This window comes from Megalobrama amblycephala, linkage group LG21 (genome assembly GCF_018812025.1).
Source record: "Megalobrama amblycephala isolate DHTTF-2021 linkage group LG21, ASM1881202v1, whole genome shotgun sequence".
Lineage (NCBI taxonomy): Eukaryota > Metazoa > Chordata > Actinopteri > Cypriniformes > Xenocyprididae > Megalobrama > Megalobrama amblycephala.
The window spans coordinates 20,953,578-20,976,438 of record NC_063064.1 but is presented as its reverse complement, the minus strand read 5'-3'; the positions used below and the strand labels follow the sequence as shown (position 1 = coordinate 20,976,438).

General features: G+C 35.9%; 1 protein-coding gene across 3 annotated transcripts in view; it reads right to left on the bottom strand.

Moving 5' to 3' along the window:
• syt6b (synaptotagmin VIb) overlaps positions 1-22,861 on the bottom strand; it is a 62,191-nt gene that overhangs the window by 5,881 nt on the left and 33,449 nt on the right. For 2 of the 3 annotated variants that reach the window (XM_048171755.1, XM_048171753.1), the window contains one exon: positions 72-450. In XM_048171755.1, coding sequence (XP_048027712.1) covers positions 72-450 — 379 coding nt within the window. Of the gene's footprint in view, positions 1-71; positions 451-13,257; positions 13,513-22,861 lie in introns of those variants that run through there. The other variant, XM_048171756.1, reaches the window with a different exon arrangement.

Here is a 22,861-nt window from a genome sequence, read left to right as displayed (position 1 = left end):
TACAGTAAACCGAATGACCTATAAGAAGGTCTTCAGACACAAACATTTCTTCATTCTTCCAGAACACTGACCTGTTAGAGGAGGCTGGCTCGGTTGTTTGCCGTGAAATACGCGTACGTCTCAGTAGATGATCCTTCATGGACAGCTGCACGTCTGCAGGGATATCTGGCGACGTATGACTAATCTTCACTGCCGCCTCCAGAAAGTTCCCAGGATCTTTCAGCTTGTCTGCTGCCATAATGTCTCCTAGGGCTGGGTAGTAGTCACTGTGACCTTCTTCTCTGTGTTGGTCTCTCTCTGGCCGGGTGGGGGCAAGGGCGGTGGCGCTAGAGGAAAGCACTTTGCTGCGCCAGGGCACCCAGCACAGCTTCCAGGTGGCGACGCTGATGACACCCAGCAGGGCCAAACCACACACCGCAAATACAAGCAGCAGGAGACTGAAGGAAATGTCTGGACAGAAGATACAACATGGACAGAAGTGGACATTGTAAAAAAAATGCACATAATGGACTTCTAGATAAATTTTCATCAATGTTTTAGCTTTAAGCAATTATAAAGTTGATCCATATGATGCAAAACATTACTGATAGCTTTTTCGCAATTAATGTTTTTAATATTATATAGTTAATTTCCATAAACTACAGAAAGCTGCTAATTTATTAACCACAATAACATTCCCATATACATGCAGATCATTGAGTCAGCAGCTTTCTACACAACATCATTTTTCTGACATGCTGCTGAAATGAACTGAACAATGTGTTTGTTCCTTGTCATTACTTTATTTGATGTTTGATTCATCACAAGTTCCCTCATATGTTATACACCAAGGGTCCTTTATGCATTTTTGCACATGAGGCACTCCTCAATTGTTGACAAGATCTCGCCCCTCATTGACTCGAGATCTGATTGGTTACAAACATTCTTCTAAATATCTTGCTTTGTGTACAGCAGAACAAAGAAATTTATACAGGTTTGGAAGAACTTGAGGGTGAGTACTGATGACAAAATTTTACACTGTAAAAAGTAATGCGCTCTATCTACTTAATAAAATAGTAGCAACAAATTACATTAAATATTATTAATTAAATTCAACATATAAGAATTAAGTTAGAATAAATCAAATTAATTCCTTAAAAGTCAACCATTTAAAATGTGTAAAATTAGCAAAACACCATTACAAAAAACACAAACTGACTTAAAAAGCAAAGAGTCAAACTGCTCAACTAAATGAAACACTGACAACCATAACGGTGACCAAACATTTTCAATAAAATCAACATCTAAATCTCTGTTAATTCTTGTGTTTCTCTTTCCTTCAGTGATTCTGCTTTTTATCATCAGGTGTCTTCAATGCTAGCAACAAAAAAACTATAATAAATAGTTCTTAATTCATCTTTGACGTCTGTCGATTATTCAGATATTTTTGTTTACATTTTACTTAAATTTTACTCATCTTAAATGGTTGACATTTAAGGAATTAATTTGATTATTTTTCTAACTCAATTCTATATGTTGAATTTAATTAATAATAGGATAATAATAATATGGAGTAGATATAGCATATTACTTTTTACAGTGTATTCCTTTAAAGGATTACTTCACTTGCAAAAAAAAAATAAAAATCCTGATAATTTACTCACTCCCATGTCATCCAAGATGTTCATGTCTTTCTTTCTTCAGTCGAAAAGAAATTAAGGTTTTTGATGAAAACATTCCAGGATTATTCTCCTTATAATGGACTTCAATGGCCTCCAAACGGTTGAAGGTCAAAATTACAGTTTCAGTGCAGCTTCAAAGGGCTTTAAACAATACCAGACGAGGAATAAGGGTCTTATCTAGCGAAACGATCGGTCATTTTCGAAAAAAAAAAAAATGTAAATGTATATGCTTTATATAAACAAATGATTGCCTTGCACGTGCTTCCGCCAAAACCGCACTTCTGTAATCTTCAAAAAGCTTATGCTGTATGTCCTTCCCTATTCTACTTACGGAATGAACGCAGCGCCAGTTCTATTTTTTTCCGTAAGTAGAATAGGGAAGGTGTAGGACATACAGCGTAAGCTGTTCTTCGGAGGTCTTTTAAACAAATGAGATTTATATAAGAAGGAGGAAACAATGGAGTTTGAGACTCACTGTATGTCATTTCCATGAACTGAACTCTTGTTATTTAACTAACTCAATTTTTCATTCGAGGGCACCTTTAAAACTCTTTCACACTGACCCTGAGCCAGTGGGCCATCCTTATTGTTGAGCCCTGGCATATAAAATCAGCAACAGCAAGCAGCTCTTTATAAATGAGATTAAAAAGCGAGCCGCTTAAACATCAAAGAGAACCTGTAGAGGTGTTATCAGTGGCTTAGCCTCTCATACATCACAGCAAAACTTGATACCAGCATTCATCGGTTTACTAAAACAGCATATTTTAACTAAATATCTTTCTTTATCCTGTGATGAAGGTAATTAAAACAAATGTCCTGACCATTCTGCAGCAAATGTCTTGATCAAGCACCACAAAGCACTCACATAAATATTAATCAGCACATGCTGAGAAGACAACCTACAACATAGTTGTAGAAATGATCATTCAGTGTGATGCACAGATAGTTTGCCTCTTTATAGGGACAGCAATTAGTTCTTACGCCTTTGAAATAGGCCTCTTAAACCCATCTCTAGTGTGAATATCACAGGGTAATGAGTAAATCGTTAGACTGCAAAAAAATTCTCCACACTATCGGGTAGACAGCATTAAAACTGAAGTGCACCCAACTTCCAGATGGAATTGCAAATGAGCTAAATGTAATTACAGACTTCTTCATAGAAGAAGAGCAGGTCATTGGTCAAATTCCTGCTCGACGGCAACAATTATATATCTGAGTGGATGAAAACGTTGATCTATTTTTTATGATTATTACAAATGCGTTGGAGTGCATGCCTCTCAGGGATGGAGCACTTGGCTGGCAACCAAGAAAACAAACAGGTGCGGCATCGATGTACATTCTCATTTCAATCACACTCTCACAGTTAATCGCTTCTCCTACTGGGGGACTGTAGGAGCACATAAACAACTTGACAAAATAATTAATGTGCCAATAAATGTGGAAAATCAGCCACTTGGGATGCTTTTTGGCAAAAAAATTATGAACGTACAACACACATGCGCTGGATATTCAAAATGAATAATTCATCACTTAATTGCACGTGTGTCATTTCTGATTTCTGTACACTCTAATATAGCAGAGCAAATGCACCAGAGGCAATCAATCTGCATAGTTGACTGCTTTTGTATATCTAGGTCTTGTCTTTAATATGAAAAATAAACAACAGGACCATTGTTGTTATCATTATCAGGACTTAAAGGTGCAATATGTAATATTTTCTGTCCGCTATAGGTCGCTAGAGGCCTATTCAAGACAAAGGCGTAGCTTGAAGACGCCAAGTTTGAGCGCGGAATCTTGGGACATGTGGTCTTCACCTCACAGTCAGTGGAAAAGAATCAAGATAGGACTCAGGAAGAAGTCATGTTCATGGATGTGATTATTAATGTTATTGTAGTATGAAGCAGAGCAGAACAGAGTGTTATGGGAGCTGAACGAGGTCGCTGGAGCGATCATGCGACACGCGCCGCGAGCAGCGGAACTTTTATTATGCCACAGTTGCCGGCGCCGCTTCCGCTTTTCTGGTCATGAGTATGAGGTAACGCAGCTCTGTTTATCATATTAAATACATTTGAGTGTGTTGAAAATTATGTTAAAACGTTACTTTTTGCGTTCGCTCGGTGGCTGCTGTGAGACACTTGTTGCACACAGCAGTAAGCTAGATCGATTTTAGAATATCATATTAATAAATGCTGGATGGCTTGTGTTGATAAATAGCATGCAATTAATTTTAAAACGTATTGTACGATGGAGAAAATTCTGTAGTACTGTTACTAAAAATAAAGCTGCATCTGATTATGCTATGTTAGCATCTTCACAAAATAGTGTTTTTCTCTGAGGCATGGTAAAGCATGGTACTCGCAAAAAATCTAGAAAATTCGATTTAAACAATAAGACTAAACGTGTTGAGCTATATAACAACAATTAGTTTTCTGTCCATAAATATATCAAAACAGTTGTTCCCTTGCCTATTAAAACATGTAAATAATAAAGCGTCTTTGGTGTTTCCATGGTTTCTACAAAATAAAACCGGAAACCGAGGGTAACACAGGTATGACGCAATTGACAGGTGACTCCTCACACGTCCCGGAGCCTTGGTTAAAACTGCAATTTTCTCACGATTTACAAGTAGTTGCAAACATTTGGGATATTGTAAGTACTCAAGTGAACAAAATATATAACACTGGCCTAGTGGTTATTGCATATTTTACTGCAAAGTTCTTACATATTGCACCTTTAATATCAATACCACTATTATTTATTGTGATGTTTTTAAATACAATAGTGCTGTCAGCAAGTTCTGTTAAGACATGAAAACCCCAACAATTCCCATAAAATTATTTAAAGGGATAGTTCACTCAAAAATGAAAATTCGTCATTTACTCACCCTCAATTTGTTCCAAACCTGTATGAATTTCTTTATTCTGCTGAACACAAATGAAGATATTTTGAAGAATATGGGTAAACAAACAGTTGATGGTCCCCACTGACTTTCATAGAATGGGGGGAAAAAATACTATGGAAGTCAAAAGGGTCCATCAACTGTTTGCTAACCGACATTCTTCAAAATATCTTCTTTTGCATTCAGCAGAAGAAAGAAATTCATACAGGTTTAGAACAACTTGAGGGTGAGTAAATGTTCATGAATGCTGTAATTGTTTTTGAGCTATTTATAATAATAACAAATCAATAATGATTTCAGTTTTCCTGTTAACTTTACTCTTTTACACTTTATGTGTGAATGATTGTTTAGAATTCTAAAAACATCAAAAAAGGCTTTAACCATCACAAAACAATAATGATATTAAGAAAATAGGTTACTTGGGCCCTCATCAGACCAGATAAGCAGATAAGAGATGTATTTTAGTTTCTCAGACAGTAAGACTCTTTTCTGCTGCAAATGAAATATTAATGGGAGTGATGCAAGGTTACACAACCATTAGTCTGTTTACACTTTGACAGCTTCACCTCACACAAGCTGGAGTGCCTTAACCAGAACTGCAATCCTACAAAGGCCTTGGAGACTTTGTAGTGATTTAAATTATCCAAAAAGATATAATAATACTGCTTTCTCCTCAGTATTTCTAATATTTCCAATATGTAAAACATATGCATTAATAAAAATGATTCTGTGGTAAAGTAAATACTACAAAAAAAAAAAACAATTGTAATTTCTATATTGAATAGGATAGTTCAGGCAAGAATTAAAAAAAAATAAATAAAAGTAAATTCTATATTAGTACTTGATAGTACAATTTAAGCTGGTAGAAATTAATCTTGAACTTATATTTTACTTTGAGCAAGTATCAGACTTATAAAATTAAGTAAAACCTACTCAACTTTCTGATACTGGTGTTTCCATCATGCACTGAGTCATGAATAATTAATAAGATTGCATTTTCACAGTTTTCTAGTTGTATTTAGTATGTACTGTTTTATCATTGCTTTTGTTGTTGGGTTTAGTAACTACTGTGTTGTTTACTTAAATGTTTCTAAGTAAACCATACACTTTAAAAGCATGGCTTAATTCAGTGCTACATCGAGTAAAATTTACACAAAGTGAGTAAAATGTACTTGAAACAGAGTATTGCAATTACTCAGCAAACTCTAACTGGCCAAGTTAAATTTACTTATTCTCTTTTTTCATTTTAAATAACTTAGTTAAGTAGATTTGACTTAATTCCATACATTTACATACATTTACTTAAAAATATGTGTGCAAAAACTTGCAAAAGAAAAATTACATTTTATTTGATGTTTTTTTAGTGTGCATTTAGATTGTAAACATTAGTTTCTACTTTTGAGTGGAAACTGTTTTACTTACTAATATTAATTACAAGTTCACTTTAATTATGTACATAGGTTCAACATAAATCAAGTTACACAAACATAACTTCACCAAATTCAATGGCCCGATGTTATTTTTAAGTGACCCAATTAAGCATTTTATATGATTCCCTGATAGGATCAATTTATTCAGACAATTTATTTTCAATTTATATTCTACCATTAAAGGTTTAGCTCACTTCAGAATTAAAATTTCCTAATAATTAACTCACCCCCATGTCATCCATCATGTCATCATCATGTCATGTTTATGTCTTTATTTTTAGGTTTTTGAGGAAAACATTCCAGGATTTTTCTCCATATAGTGGACTTCAGCGGAGATCAATGGGTTGAAGGTCCAAATTTCAATGCAGCTTTAAAGGGCTCTACACGATCCCAGCCGAGGAATAAGGGTTTTATCTAGCGAAACAATCGGTCATTTTCTTAAAAAAAAAATCATATACTTTTTAACCACAAATGCTCATCTTGCACTAACTCTGCAATCCGCCACGCATTATGTAATCATGTTGGAAAGGTCTGACGTAGGTGGAAGTACCACAGTAGGGCAAAAAACTCCATCTCATTTTCTCCTCCAACTTCCAAAACTTCATTGAAGCTGCATTGAAACTGCAATTTGGACCTTCAACCCATTGTACCCCAGTGAAGTCCACTATATGGAGAAAAATCCTGGGAAGTTTTCCTCAAAAACCTTAATTTGCCCCACATAATTTGATCAAGTATATTGCACATTTTAGAGAATTATAGTAATTGAAAGCAAAGAAATCAAGTTTAAAAGAGAAACACAATTTTGTTGTGTAGCCTAAAGATCACATAAATCGGAAGATTTGTGTTTTCCTGTTTTTTTCAGTGTATAAATAATGGAGTCTAAATTCATCAATTAGTATTATTATTTAACATGACTGAGTAATATTAAAGAGTGTTACTTTATGAATGAGATTTAAATGTGTGTTTTTGCTTTCTGAAGCTGAAACAAATCCAGTGGAACATTTCCTGTGACCAATAAATCTAATTAAGGTTTGTTAGGTACCAGTGGCAGACAGCATCCAAAGCCCCAGGGTTTTTTTTTTTTTTTTTTTTTTTTTTTACTTCTCTTCAAGTGTCTTCAAATCTAACCTGGTATCCATAGAAACCTGTCCATTAGACATATCCCACCCCCTATTTTAACTTGAGAAGTATGGGTTTCGCTCCATTGTTAATAGTGTTGCTGTCAAAATTGCAAACCAAGGCTATATTTTGCTTTTATCTGTCACAGTTTGTTAGAAATACCTTATTCAGTTATCCCTCAAACCTTCATGCAATCATAAAATAGTGCTGAACATTTTTGTCAGATTAGTTTCAGTAACAGTAGCTTTGTGATATAATAGCGGTGTTGTTGCCATCAAATACTGTTCTATTCAGCCATGAGATTAAATAGAAAACGGATGACATTATTTTTTAAATTGTAAAGTGAATGATACATTACAACAAGACTAAAAAAATTGCTTTTAAATAGATTTTGAATTCTATTAACAGCATTCAAGAATCTATTAAAATACTTTTTCCAGAACAATAAACCCATTCGATAATTTATTGATTTACCATATAAAGTAAATCAAATGCAATGAGAAAAGAGATTTATACAGCCCTAACACTTCCTCTCAACCTCTAAGACTCTATGTAAGCTCCATCAAATACTACTGAGCCCTATCAAAGCTCTGGAGGGGAGAGAGTGAAATCCAGTTAAATGTGCTCCTGCTATTAGCTTGCAGCCATTCACAAGTCCCTGTGGTATACGGTTGTGACAGCTGTGGTCAGGGCCGGCAAAGGGAACATAAGGCTATTGCCCACTTTAATGAATAGAGAACAGCGTGCTTGTCATCAATACTCGAAACACAGGCCTAAAGCAGATACAAAGCACTTTAATAAAGCGTCTCAAAAGTGCTTCATTAAAATCGCACTATTTATAGTGCTGGTATGTTGCGATGATTTGCTCTTTTTAATCATTTATTTCATTCACTGCAGGACCAAGTATTCCCTGCATGAACAAACCGCAGGGTGAATTGATGCCAGTAATAAGATCTTACGTCCTGCAGATAAGCTGGTAGTCTTTATTTGGCATGAATGCTTGCATCAATCGCAGAGTAGGCCTTAAAAAGTGAAAACTCCTGAAGCAGAGTGGATTAAATAAAAATCACTGCCGTGATTATTTCACTGCCATATTTCCCTCTGCTCTTGCCCTTGTGGCCATGTTGACATCATGGGAAAGTCCTCTTCTTTCATGCCCTGCTCTAGCAGCAATTTGCAGACAAGCAATTATGCTGATTGCCGAGCAGTAATCGCCATAGGCTAACCTACGATTACCTCTCTCTATTGTATTTCCAGTGCCCCTTGTGAATAAAACTCATTTCAACAGTACAGTTATTGGTCATATGTTATGTCTCTGTTGAGTCTTTGGACTACAGCACCTACATTGATCAAACCATTCCACATCAGTGCGATTCATGCAATCAATGATTATGTTATAGTGACAAAAAAGCTATGGATACTTTTCAATTAATGGAAATTTTTCAATGAGAAAAGTTAGGTACAGTAAGAATAAAAAAATATGATCAAAACTAAATATTTGGAGGGGAGATTGCTAAATCTACTGGCTTTATTTGTAGTATTTATTTGAATTTTGAATTTATTCAAATGAATTTGAATTTACAGTGATTTACAGTTGATTTCAGTCTTCTAATTTTCTGACATTTAGAATAACGAGTTTAGAATAAAGAGTTGTGATTTTACCTGAAGCGAGGAACTGTTCAAAGTGAATGTGATCGCTCGGAGCAAGGTTTCTCTTGCTCCAAGATTGCTCGTAGCGGGGTTTCTCCCAGAGTGGAGTGATTGCTGGGAAAATTGCTGATGCTCTTGCAGCACTTAGCTACTCTGTGCGTTACTTGGCGACATGCAAAATTTGATGCTTTGGCTTCTATTGGAACTATATTCGATGGTAAAAAAAAAAAGTAGCGACTGATCTTTTCTTCTGTATTGTCATGTACATCCAAGTGAAACAAGCTATTAAAAGTCTGTAGGCCAGTCGATTCAGTTCGACTGCCTTATTCTGTGTGAGCTACATCATCTCACAGAAGGATGCTAAACTGTTGTTATGAAGTGAGTCTGGAGTAAAAACATGTTATTAAATGTTGCATTTTGTTGGATAAGATGTTAAAGGGATAGTTCACCCAAAAATGAAAATTTGATGTTTATCTGCTTACCCCCAGCGCATCCAAGATGTAGGTGACTTTGTTTCTTCAATAGAACACAAATGATGATTTTTAACTCCAACCGTTAACGTCTGTCAGCCGAATAAAGTGTGTCAATGGGAGCTTCTACTATAAGAGTAAATAAAACTTGCTTAGACAAATCCAAATTAAACCCTGCGGCTCGTGACGACACATTGATGTCCTAAGACACGAAACGATCGGTTTGTGCGAGAAACCGAACAGTATTTATATCATTTTTTATCTCTAATGCACCACTATGTCCAACTGCGTTCAGCATTCGCTTAGTGAGGTCTGATCGCGCTCTGACAATGGCAGTGATGTCTAGCACTCATTGAAGTATACGCGCGAGACATCACTGCCGTTGTCAGAGCGTGATCAGACCTCACTAAGCGAATGCTGAACACAGTTGGACATAGTGGTGATTTAGAGGTAAAAAAATGATATAAATACTGTTCGGTTTCTCACAAAAACCGATCGTTTTGTGCCTTAGGACATCAATGTGTCGTCACGAGCCGCAGGGTTTAATTTGGATTTGTATGTCATGTTTTATTTACTCTTATAGTCCAAGTTCCCACTGACTTGCATTATAACACTGACAGACCACAACGGTTGGAGTTAAAAATCATCATTTGTGTTTTACTGAAGAAACAAAGTCAGCTATATCTTGGATGCACTGGGGGTAAGCAGATAAACATCAAATTTTCATTTTTGGGTGAACTATCCCTTTAATAAATGCTTCTCATTCTTTTTCAAATGCACATTTTAAGCAACTCAAACTCGCAGTGCTTTCAGATGGATTAGCATTTGGAGCCATACTTCATTGACAAGCCACACATAAAAAAATAATCGCAGCTTTTGCGTTTTCATAATCGCACTAAGCCAAATCGTTTGAGCGCGATTTCAATGTTTTTGTTCTAATTGTCCGATTAATCATGCAGCCCTATCTGGAAGATTAAAGTCCCCCTGTAGTCAATAATTTTATCCCTTAAAGCTCATCTTTGATCACCAAAATTTTATATTTAAATGTTTTTTCCTTTAAATTTTTTTTTCATGCCTTAAAATAGCTTGAATGTAACTCTTGCCTCATTTAGTATACGCAGTTCTATGAATATGCAAATAAGCCCCGCCTCCAATCACTCACACTAGTACAGAGATCCACTTCTTGACAATCACACATTGACGTGATTGGTTACAAGGTAGTTTGTGACGTCAGAAATACCCGCGATTTCAAAATACTCAGCAATGGTGTTGACTTATGAATTTGCACATGGTTTGTTTTAAAGCACATTAAAACCACCACATAGACATATAAACAACATTAAAAACTTGATTTTCACCACAGAAGGACTTTAAATTATGACATTTTGGTTAAAACTTATGAGGTCAAGAAATATGTTAAAAAAAAAGAAAAAAAAAAAAAAAAGAAAAGAAATGTACGGATGAATTGTTCACAATAAAATCTGCATTTAGAAAATAGATTTTTGGATGTTTGTCTCATGTCGACTTTAACAAGTTGGGGGGAGGGGCCGATATAATATGTGTAAATACAATTTATTTTGCATTGGTTTTTTTTTTTGAAAATGTGAATAAAAAATTATGAATCAGAATGCAACTAGAGGACCAATCCAAAAATCAAAAATATTAGCTCATTTAAGCTTAAAATATAACTGTTTAACTATTTAACAAAGTCATAAGCAGTGTTGGATTATAAAAAATACTCCTAGTAATTAGGTGAAGCAGAAAAATCTCACTGCAGCTTTAACAAGTTATTAGCATGTTCCTCGCCTTCATTGCACCTCACAGGCTGATGTGTATTCGGCACAGAACAGAGAAAAAGGAAGCAAGAACTGAGAGCGTTTATAAATACAGCTCATTACATGCAAAACTGAAAAGCATTGTTTTCACCCCAAAGGCCACATAGATCGGATACAATTCAGGACGGTGTCTTTTCCAGATAAGCAAAAGAAATCACATCATGTGTCACGTTAGAAGTGCCATTCCCTTCCTTTAGGTTGAAACTGGGCTAGATTAGCATTTGTTGTGCAGGCGAAAGAGGAGTGTGAGCCAGAGATAAGGCAAGAGAAGAGCTAGCTTACTGGTCTTGATGGACACAGCCAGTCATTCAGAGAATGGGCTGAAGTGAGTGGCCAATGCCTCTATTTGGCTACACAAATACAACTAAATCTTTCTGTCAGCCAATTCTGAAAGGCAACATCAAGGGTGCCATGAAAGGTGAAATTGAGGCATTTAAGATGACAATATGGGGTGACATGGTAGTAGCCATAGCTACAGTTGGCTACAGCTTTAAGCCTAAAGGTAAAGCTGTCCCTGTGCGTTTCCATCAAATGCAGTGTACTTTGCGCAAGAGAAAGAGAAACAAACAGAGGATGCTAGCAGCTTTCAACAAAACCTCAAACAAGTTTTAACAAAACACTGAGGTTGGCCATATAGTTCGACTCAGTCATTAGTGCTGTACTGATAACACAGCACAATTGGTACTATAAAAATACAACCCTGTCAGCAAAAAGTCTACCAATATTATGCATCCATTATCGGTAAAGCTCATAATAAAACCCTGCTACATAGTACATATAATGCAAGTGGTTAAACATACTTTTCGCCAAGTTTATTAGTGCCAACATCAAAAGATGTCTCATGAAATCATAATTATCTCATGTAGGTCACTGTGAAACAAATGTAATATTAATATCATTACTAGCAATATCATCAAGCAATGATTGTAGCCCACGTGTCTCTCACTACAGCACAGTGAAGGCAACCGCTGCCGAGTTGCATCTTTCTTTCTGAGATGTTTTGCCCTGAATGCACATTTTGGATATTTTTTCCCATTCCCACTTGTACCATAACAAGCAATTCCATCTTGGACAGCTAATGCACTGACAGCACTGTCATTATCACCTAAAGGTTGGGACACTGAGTCAGTGTAATACTAAGGGATGATAAGCAATGCGCTGCAGCCTGTTGTAGCCAGATCTTTCATTTGCCTACATTGCAGCTTTGGGAGATGCAGCTGACAACAATGCTTTAACACTATCACCTCCAGTGTGATCAACTGCCAATGCAGAAGGCTCCAGACTACCTGCTGAGAGGAACCGTGATGGACCAGACTGCCACTGCACCAGCGAAGCAAGTCACTGCACTTGCTGTACCCTTATTTACTCACACACATTCACATAAACACACAGAACAAAAATGTGCCATGCAGATACACACATTCTGACTGCAGCTTGAATGAATGATAATGTATGTGCTGTGTTTACACACCATATTCATCCTTCCTTCTTTCAGCACCCTATTCACAAATGGCTGGATATGCACACACTATGTGCTCGAATGAACATGCATGAAATGTTAACTGCTGTCCTAAGCAGCCCCAGGGCACCACCATCACCTTCCTTTCACTGCCATATGTTTAATATGCTCAAAGCTAAAGCACCGAGACACTACTGTGAGATCAATACAATGTTGTATAAAAGACATCAACCTTTGTACTTAGGTCGTAAAGACTTTTCCTGGGACGAAGAAGCCACAGATGGTACCTATTAAGAGGTACTAAAAACCAGATTAGAAGAAAACGACATAAAAGTCTTCCACCCCCTCTCAAAGTTATGTTTTATGGAGATTTGTTTTTTTTTAATTAGCCTATTATGAAACAGGGCAGCTTATAATCTCTTCAGTAGTCGAGGGAGCTTCAAGAGGTGTTGACGCAAATTAGCTGAACACCTGCATGAAAATCCTATCAATGCTGCAGGAACTTTGAACTCTTGAATTAAGCAACAAATGGAACGAACAAAAATGATAATATAGTTGGAAATAGAGCATACAAGTACACAAATGTTCCTCAAGTGAAAAAATATATATAGCTAATGCGTCTTTGTAGGTAATGCGGTTCTGTCAAAGCACGTAATGCTCTGATATTGGGAAAAAATACCCTGCTAACTTTATTGAAAACACACACATATAAATATAGCTATATAATTTCTTACCACAAAGCGTTTTTTCCTTGTCTCTCACTTCAGGTATTCCCACTTAAACTCGCTTTCTTGCAGTTTTTGAGACCCCCTGCCTCAAAACAGCTCTTGTCTTTCCGCAAGCTCGCCTCAGAATGAGCTCTCCACAGCAGCGCGCACGGGACCGCGTTTCTATGGCACCGCGAGGAAGCCAGCCATTGCTCAGCGCGAGAGATGCTGTATTGTAATTGTCTAGGGGCACACACACATACATACATACATACATACACACACACACACACACACACACTCTACTTTTGCCAAGCCAGAGAGCGGTCACAACTGCTTCAAACAATATACTTATCAATATACTGTAGATACAACAAATAGCCTATAGTATCACTGTAAAAAAGTAAACAGCTTTTACAGTAAAATCCTGTTACATTAATATAGATATTAGATTAGATTTTATGTATTTAATGTATAATTGTAATCAATTTACCTTAAATAATGTTAATGGAAGTTAAAAGTATGAATCAACCAAAAATAGCTATATTGCATTCAACTAGATTTATAGGCTACCTTTACAATAAAATATAGCTAGGCTAATGATGATTGTTTTTTTTTTTATTATTTGTACATTTTAGATACTTGTGACTTTTTCTTATTTCAGTTATCAGTTATGTATTATGGCACATTGTATGCTACACCTTTGTATTGTTAATGTTCATAGCATTATTTATTATTATTAGGCTATTATTATTATTAAAGCAGATAATATGTTCAAGATGGTATACAACTTTATCATTTTTTATGAAATAGGTTAAATGGTTATGATTTGTAAAATACACATGCACCAAAAAGCCATCCGGTACCATCCATCCAGTTTTTAAATATGGTTTCCACCTGTCAATGTTTTTTTTTTTTAAACACTTTAAAAGGATTTTTTTTTTTATAGTGCACAATAGCTGATTATGCATCTCAATTACGTACTAAACTGCTATTATTTAAAAAGTTAACTCATGGGAAATTGTATTGCCATAAGTTTTAACTTATAATAGAGAATGAATGATGTAAAAAGCATGCATATTAATTAAAAAGCCTCATGAATTTCAAAAAACACTGAAAGAAAGGCAGTTGTTATTTTCAGAATGATTAAAAGGCAGGAAGGGTAATTAAAAAGACTTAAAAGGTTCAACTTTGATATGCAATGAATCATGCAGTAGACTTTATCAGACACTTAAAGTGATAGATCACCAAAAAAAAAAAAAAAAAAAGAAATGAAAGGGAAAGAGGACTGGGTCTGCCAAGCTCCAAAATGACAAAAGTATTGTGATTCATACAACTCATGCACTGTCTTTAATTTTTGCGTGAAGACCATGTATGGATTATTTATAAAACTTTTATATTGTTTTTTTTTGGGGGGGGGGGGGTCAATTATAGGAGCTTGACAACCCCATTCCTAATTTACTTTCATTACATGGAAAATAGCTGCCAATACATTCTTTAAAAATTATGTTATGTGTACCACAGAGGGAAGTCAGTCCAACAGGTTTGGAACAACATGAGAGTTGAGAAAATGATGACAGAATGTTCATTTTGGGTGAAATGTTCCTTTAATTCTGATCATGGATCCATGCAGCATCCAGGTCTGACTGACTAGGATCACAGTTGTATGCACACTGATGCATGCATGGCTGCATTAATAGGCTCCTCCGTCTTACAACCCTATGTGTCTTGTTCTTACATTTATGTGGTTTGCTGCTTCTTCTCCAGCTGCGATGCCACGGTTCCCCCTAGCCGACTTCTAGACAGATTAACATCAGTGATCTTGTAGCTGCATTGGGAGGGGGATGTGCTCTTGGTGAGCAGAGCCCTGGACTTTCATCTCTGCTTTTCTCAAAGGCAGTTAAGCAACACAGAACACTTCATGCACACACTTTACTTAAACATACTGAAACTGCTGATAAGAACTTCAAGAGATAATCTGACACTATTGAATGCAAAGATATTCTCTAAATATTTCCACCCATCTTCCAATGGTGCAGTGCTAGCATATTTCATTCAGTATATTTGAAGCATGATACTACACATCTTTTATTAAACACACAATCTCCTTAGTGGTAATTGTGGCTTTGTTATCTTTTGTACCAAAACACGAATCAGGATCTTGGAATTCAAAATATGGGCAAAAGGATGCTAATGACGGCAGATACAAGGCTGCGGTTTGAATGCGGAGCCTCTGGAGGGTTTGGTCAAAAGCCCAGCTCTGTTTTAATTTCCATCTCCTGCCTACAATGAGATACTGTATAACAAGGCTTATTCTAATGTAAATCATGTGGTAATTATGTGCGCTCTCAATCACATTGGCTAGGCTTTTCACCGTGCAGACAGATTTTACAAACTAACAGAACGAAGCATGCAGGTTTGGTAATTTATTCTCTGGACATGAGGACATACTGTAAGGCAGTGGTCAGCTATACGGCTAGAATGGTAATGCGCAAGGATAGTCAACAATTAAAAGGATAATTCAGTCATCAATTACTTACCGTCATTTGAAAGACAATATTTCTAAGTGGGTTTTTTTTAACAGTATTGTTTTTAATGCCTTTAACTTTCATTGTATAGACAAAAACAGCTGAAACATTCTTCAAAATATTTTCTGAAGAAGAAATAATCTCACGTTTTTGGTTGAATTATCCCTTTAAATAGGGAAAATGTGCAGGTTATATAATAATAATAAAATCCATCACGTCACACAACAAAACAATAGTGGCAGAAAAGAAATTTCACCCTAAAACAAATCAAATATGTCTGGATGGGTGCACATTATTGTTTCATTATATACTGCATTATATCAACACACAATGCAATTGAATTAAAATACTGCATGTAATGTAAATGATTCAAAGTGTCTGGTGGGGTGGGAAAATCTGGAAATCACTTAAACCATAAAAAGTTGGAGAGGAGGAACAATTTTTGATCATTCCTATCTATGGCTCATTAATTATACTAATGGTTTATAAAGATGTATTATTGTATGTTACTTGAGTATCTCTGTGCCTTTGTTCAGTCCTGATAACTCAACCATATTTGAAATCAATATTCACAAGCTTTGGATAATGATTCTGCCAGGCATGATGAATTTGCCTTTTGTCCTGTATTGCAGTCAATGTGTATGAATCTACATGTGCTAGCAATATTACATGTTGACACAAAAGAAAATAAATGCTTACAATTGAAATTTGCCTTCTTTATACTACAAAAATTGCACCCTCTACATGCACACAGAGAGTGTGACCTCTATGAAAAGCAGTTCATGTGGAACTGCTGAATAAAAACTGAAAAAGTGGTGGATAAGTGGGTGAGTAAAAGGTCAGGATGAAACTTAATTAAAACAATTTGAGATAATCTCCTGGCCTATGTGTGGATTATAAGGAATAGTGAGAAATAAGGTAAATAAGTGAGAAAATGAGGTAAAATGGTCATCACTGTCATTGTAACTACCTTTACTTGTTAACATAAGTATTTCTGGAATTCAAAAATGTATTCTGTGCTTATGAAAAATTAAAATTCTGATCATTTACTGACCCTTATGTCATTCCAAATCCATAAGACTTCTGTTCATCTTCAAAACAAATGAAATTTCTGTCACCCCATTGAAAGTCTATTCACCCAAAACTCTGACACTTCTCTCCAAGTGTGGGTATCTGCAGGTTGGAGAAATGGGCATGGTTGGGGGTGGAGAGAAAGCTCTTTATCATTGGTTGCGAATGCTGTCCGTCAGGTTGTGGGGTAGGGTTAGGGGTCTATTTCTGTTGTAGCAATTCACATTCGGCATGCAGTGGCGGCTGGTGCAAAAAATATTTGGGGGGGCGCAAAAAAAAAAAAAAAACAATTTAGAAATGCAGGAATGAATAGGCTAATTGTTAAATAACCATTTAACAAGTGACATAATAATGTAGCTATCTAAAACATGGAAAATTCAGTATTTAAAGCATGCCATAGGGCTGAGATCTAAAAAAAACCATCTGTATTTAGTTAAAAAAAAAATTTAAGATCCTGCCCAATATTGTTCTAGAAACAATGTTCATATTGAAGGCTATGAAAAACATGAATGTAACTGTGTAGTATATGCTATAAATTATGTGCAAAAAAGGGGTCAAATCACATTAGGCCTAGGCTACATTCTAAAATTGTACCTTTACAATCTAAAAACAAAATGTTTTTTGAAGCAGAAATTAAATACACTAAACTAAAAATGAAAATAAATAAAAACAAAAGAACAGACTAATAATAATTATTATTTTGATTACCCTACAATAGTCACCTTACACAGTTACTGCTATCGTACAAATACACTTAGTTGTAGGTTCGAAATTCTCCATATGACATAATTATGTTCGCCAACAAAAACAAATTTTCAACAAATATTTTGAGCAGAATGTATTTTACTCAGATTGAACTCCGTCTGTTCGGCGCGCGGCGGCGCTCGTTCACGGAAGTTTGTGCTTGCTGAAGGCTCGTCCACGCCTGACTGCACAATGGAAATATTTTCCCGACTTTCTAACTTTTACAGATGGAGAATATGTCTGTCAAATGTAAATTATGCACTGAGGAAATTATTAAATGTCACTTCAGCTTAAAAAAAATGATTAATAGAGGTATGTTTGTTTCCACTTAAGGTTACGTATGATGACGAAAGCACGTTAGTGCGAGCCCTCCCGGAACCATAGACAGTAAAAGAACCCATAGAGATTGCATTGCAGCGCCTGCAGTTCGAAAAAAAAAATCTTTGAATGGAAGTCTTTGGGAGCAGTCGGGGCAAATCTCCGCCAGACTGAAATGCCCAAAAAGAGGCGGTACTCCACAGAGCGTGACTCGACGCTGATTGGACTATATCCAGAGGCAGAACAAACAGCCTAGCAGTGACAGCTAGCGTAACTCTGTGGTTGAGTGTGATTGAAAAATCCGTCCCTTTCTCACTTTGGTGGTGCGTCGCCCTATTGCCCTAATGAAGAAACCGCCCCTGTCGGCATGCCTCCTTTTGGCACGCCCATTTCTCCGACTTGCAGCTATCCCTGTCTCCTTCAAAAGGTTCATAAAGAGACCATAAAATAATTCCAAATGAATCAAGCGGTTTAATCCATGTCTTCTAAAGAGTCACAATTGATTTATAGGATGAACAGATTTAGTTTAATTTAACACTGATCAGCGAACATCAACAGAAGCTCTACCGTACATGCTTGACTCGTGAGAACAAACCTTATTGGTTCTCGCGTGTCAAGCAAGCATGCTTGTTGAGGTTTCGTGACCAAATTTGAATGCTGTAAACATTGTTCGCTGATCAGTCTTTATAGGTGAATAAAATAATAAAATATTCTTTATATATAGTCTCTTCTGAAGAGTTGGATTAATCTGCTCGATTCATATGATTTTTGGGCAGAGATACACTAATACTATTTCTCTACTGATACCGATAGCCGATTATTCAGAGTGATATCTGCCGATACCAATAACGATACCGATAGTTTGGGGTTTTTGCCTTTTATACCTTCTTTAAAATTAATGATAATTTTGTTATAATTAATAATTATATTTTTAATTATTACATTTTGAAGGAAATGCAAATAAAAACTTTATTCTCTCCATTTCATCAGCTTGTTTCAGAGTAACTGCTATCAGTTATAAAACATTGCTCAAATTAATATTAACACACATTAACTAAATTCTGAAGATTAAATTAATATTTCTTAACTTTCTGAATGTTATTAATTCATATACTGTTAATATTGAACATCAAACTGGGTTCTTAGCATTTTCTTTACACAAAGCTCAAATGCAGTGCATTTTCATGTGCTCTTTTTAATTGATCGGCCCTGATTATCGGCTGTTTTTTAACTATCGGCTAAGAGCCGATAGTGTGAACATTTGCTTTTATTGGCCAATACCGATTATTGGCCGATCTATCGGCGCATCACTAGTTTTGGGTAAATAAACTCTAATAGAAATGTCTTTATTAAAAAATATCTTAATTTGTGTTCCGAAGATAAATGAAAGTCTCATGGGTTTAGAACAACAGATTAATAATCTGTCTTTTGTTTTTATTTTATTTAATTTTTATTATTAAAGTACAACACCACTAAACTCAGCACAAACTCACATTAAGATTCACCATAATATCATCAAGTATTATGTATATTACATATATTATATAATTATATTATGCAAACTAATTACTAACAAGTGTAAGAACAATTAACTTGATAATTAATACACAGGACAACCTCATATATTTGCTATATGTAGGAACTGTGCCAAACGGTGCAGTTTAAAACCAGAGCACACTGCTTGTGTCTCACAACGCAATGCAGCTAACTTGCTCCATTACCAGAGTGATGAATGAATATGTCTAAAATTGGATTAAAAATGCAAAATAACCATATGTATTTTCGAGATGATAACTGGGCTGCACTCGCTGAATTAAATGTCATTCCAACAAAATATTTATCTTTCCATACTTTGCAAAGACAAATGTTTTATCTTTGCAACTTTGCCCTTTAGTATAGCAGCATCATGAGGAGTGACGTCAAAGGAAGTAGACAGGAAAAAGTCTAAGGCTGCGTCTGAAATCGCATACTCTCTTGAGTAGGTACTTATTTTGAATAAGTAATTACTTTGCAATTGCATAAACAAAAGTATGTTCTATATACAGTAGTATGAATGTTTGTAGTATGGATATAGTATCACTGCCATTCACAAATCCTCTCCCGTGGCCTCATGGGATAGTAAAGTGTCCATTGTATGCACACTTCAAAATCTTGCCGGAAGTAGTAGGTCATCAGGGTACTTTTTGTCTACTCTTTTATGAGTACTGTGAATTTGGACATACTTCTTATGTCACATACTGTTTTTCGCCTACTATATAGTAGGGAAGTATGCGATTTCGGAGGCAACCAATTTCTTGATGTCTCATGTGATACATAATTATTTGTTTTTTATTGTGTGACCAAATCAGATCTATTGCGTTGCATGTTATACGCTAGTACATGGTACTTTGAAGTCTGTGCATTTGGCTATTTAAGTGATGAAATTATATCGAATGATGTGGGAGTCAGCTCCTACACTGATCTAATGAATTATCATAAATGTTTGGCAGCAAATGAGTTTATGATATCTCAGCATGCCTTGGAACCACTGCAAGAGTGATTGTACCTCTGACTTCTCATGAATACGGTCTCAATGGCACTTTTGTATTTGCCGCTGTGTAATCAGCTTTACGAGCTGAAAAATTGTATGTTCTATTCCCAGGTGGTGAAAACAGTTTACTGCCAAGAATTGAAAAGCACTCTAGCTCATGGTTGTTTGTACATCTAACATGTTTATTTATTTGTCACCCGCTGAAGTGTAGCAAAGCAAATGCTACATTACGTTTATTCATTTTGAAGAGGCTATTTTATTAAATTAATTTTTAAAACATGCTCATAGTAACAATCACATCTTACAGAGGGATTTGTGTCTATATGAGTGTTGTGTTACTGATGCCATTGTAGAAATACTACTAATAATATGCAATAAAGGAGGATTAATGAGATAAAGTAGAAATTAGATGAGATTACATGATCTTACACATTACTGTTCATACTGTTCACACATACAGTATACAGATATACAACCCCAATTCCGAAAATGTTGGGAAGTTTTTTAAATTTGAATAAAATTAAATCTAAAAGACTTTCAAATCACATGAGCCAATATTTTCTTCAGAACATAGATGACATAAATGTTTAAAATACAATTTTATGCACAAAATGAGCTCATTTCAAATTTGATGCCTGCTACAGGTCTCAAAATAGTTCAAACTCAAAGTGACAAGAGAGTCAACAGCGAAAAGTAAATAATTAATGTGTTTTTGGTCATTTAATACTGAATTCACGGCTGAATAGAACAAACTCTCGGGTCTCCCGTGCGCAGTCTTTGTTGATATTGAAGGGACTTTTGCCTGACTGAAATAAACAAATCTGATTACACGGTACAGTTTGGAATTGACTCGAGGCGCGACGGAGGGCAGACTGACCAGACTGATATATCTTGTAGAAGATATATCATTCTGGACTTGCCAGGCAAGGAATTTGGTCCCATTTGGTCCCAGGTTTCCAGCTGTTGAAGAGTTTGTGGTCATCTTTGACATACTTTTTGTTTAATGATGCGCCACATGTTTTCTATAGGTGAAAGATCTGGACTGCAGGCAGGCCATATCAGCACACGGACTCTTCTACAACAAAGCCATGCTGTTGTAATAGCTGTAGTATGTGGTTTTGCATTGTCCTGCTGAAATAAACAAGGCCTTCCCTGAAATAGACATCATCTGGAAACCTTTATACACTGCGTTCCAAATTATTATGCAAGAGACAAATCAGTAAGATTTCTGTACAATAAACATTCAGATTTTAGTTTTTCTAAGAAAATGTTTGTTTGTTTATTTATCCATGTCTTTTTAGATAACTGGTATCAATCTCAGACAAAATAATTTGCCAGATCTATGGAAACCCTACTTAGGGGTTGTTCCACATTATTAAGCAAGTCACAGTTCTCATGCAATATGGAGAGGAAGAAAGATCTTTCTGAAGATGAAAAGCATGAAATGGTGCAATGTTGTGCAAAAGGCATGAAAACAACTAATATTGTGTGAAACTGAATGGAGATTATCAAATTATCATAAGATTTGTTAGTGATTTAGAGCACAGCAGAACTCGGTCAGATAAAGGCTTATTGAGGAAAGTTCCTGTCAAAAAAATTAATTGTATTAAAAGGGCAGCTATAAAAAAGCCAGTGTTGAGCAGCAAACAGGTATTTGAAGCTGCTGGTGTCTCTGGAGTCTCAAGAAGCTCTCCATCAGGCTGGCAGTTGTGCGTAAAGATGCATTTCAGCCATCACTAACCAAACTTCACAAAGAGAAACATTTACAGTGGGTTTAGAAATACATACTCAGACTCATTTTTAGATAGTTTTATTCACTGACTAATGCCGTACTACAATGGATGGTCTAAATGGATGGATTTCTGGATGGTTGGTGAATGGCCACCACGTTCCAACAAGACTGCGACGTCAGCAAGGAACTGGTGGTTGATGATTTGGGCTGGAATACTGGGAAGTGAGATGGAGGGTATTAAAATGACTTTTGCAAGATATGTGGAGCTCATAACTGGCCATTTTCAGCTATGGTATAAAAAGGAGGATAGTGCATAGTACAACGCACTATTGTACAATGCACTATGCACTATCCCATGCTGCAAAAAAACACCACAGCAATAAAACTGTTTGAAAATGTATTTCTACACCCGCTGTAAATGTTTCTCTTTGTTAGGTTTGGTTAGTGGTGTCTAAAATGCATCTTTACACACAACTGCCAGCCTGCATGGTGAGGCTCTCAAGACTCCAGAGACACCAGCAGCTTCAAATACCTGTTTGCTGCTCAACACTGGCTTTTTTTATAGCTGCCCTTTTAATACAATTAATTTTTTTAATAGGAACTTTCATTAATAAGCCTTTATCTGACCGAGTTCTGCTGTGCTCTAATCACTCAGAAATCTTATGATAATTTGATAATCTCCATTCAGTTTCACACAATATTAGTTGT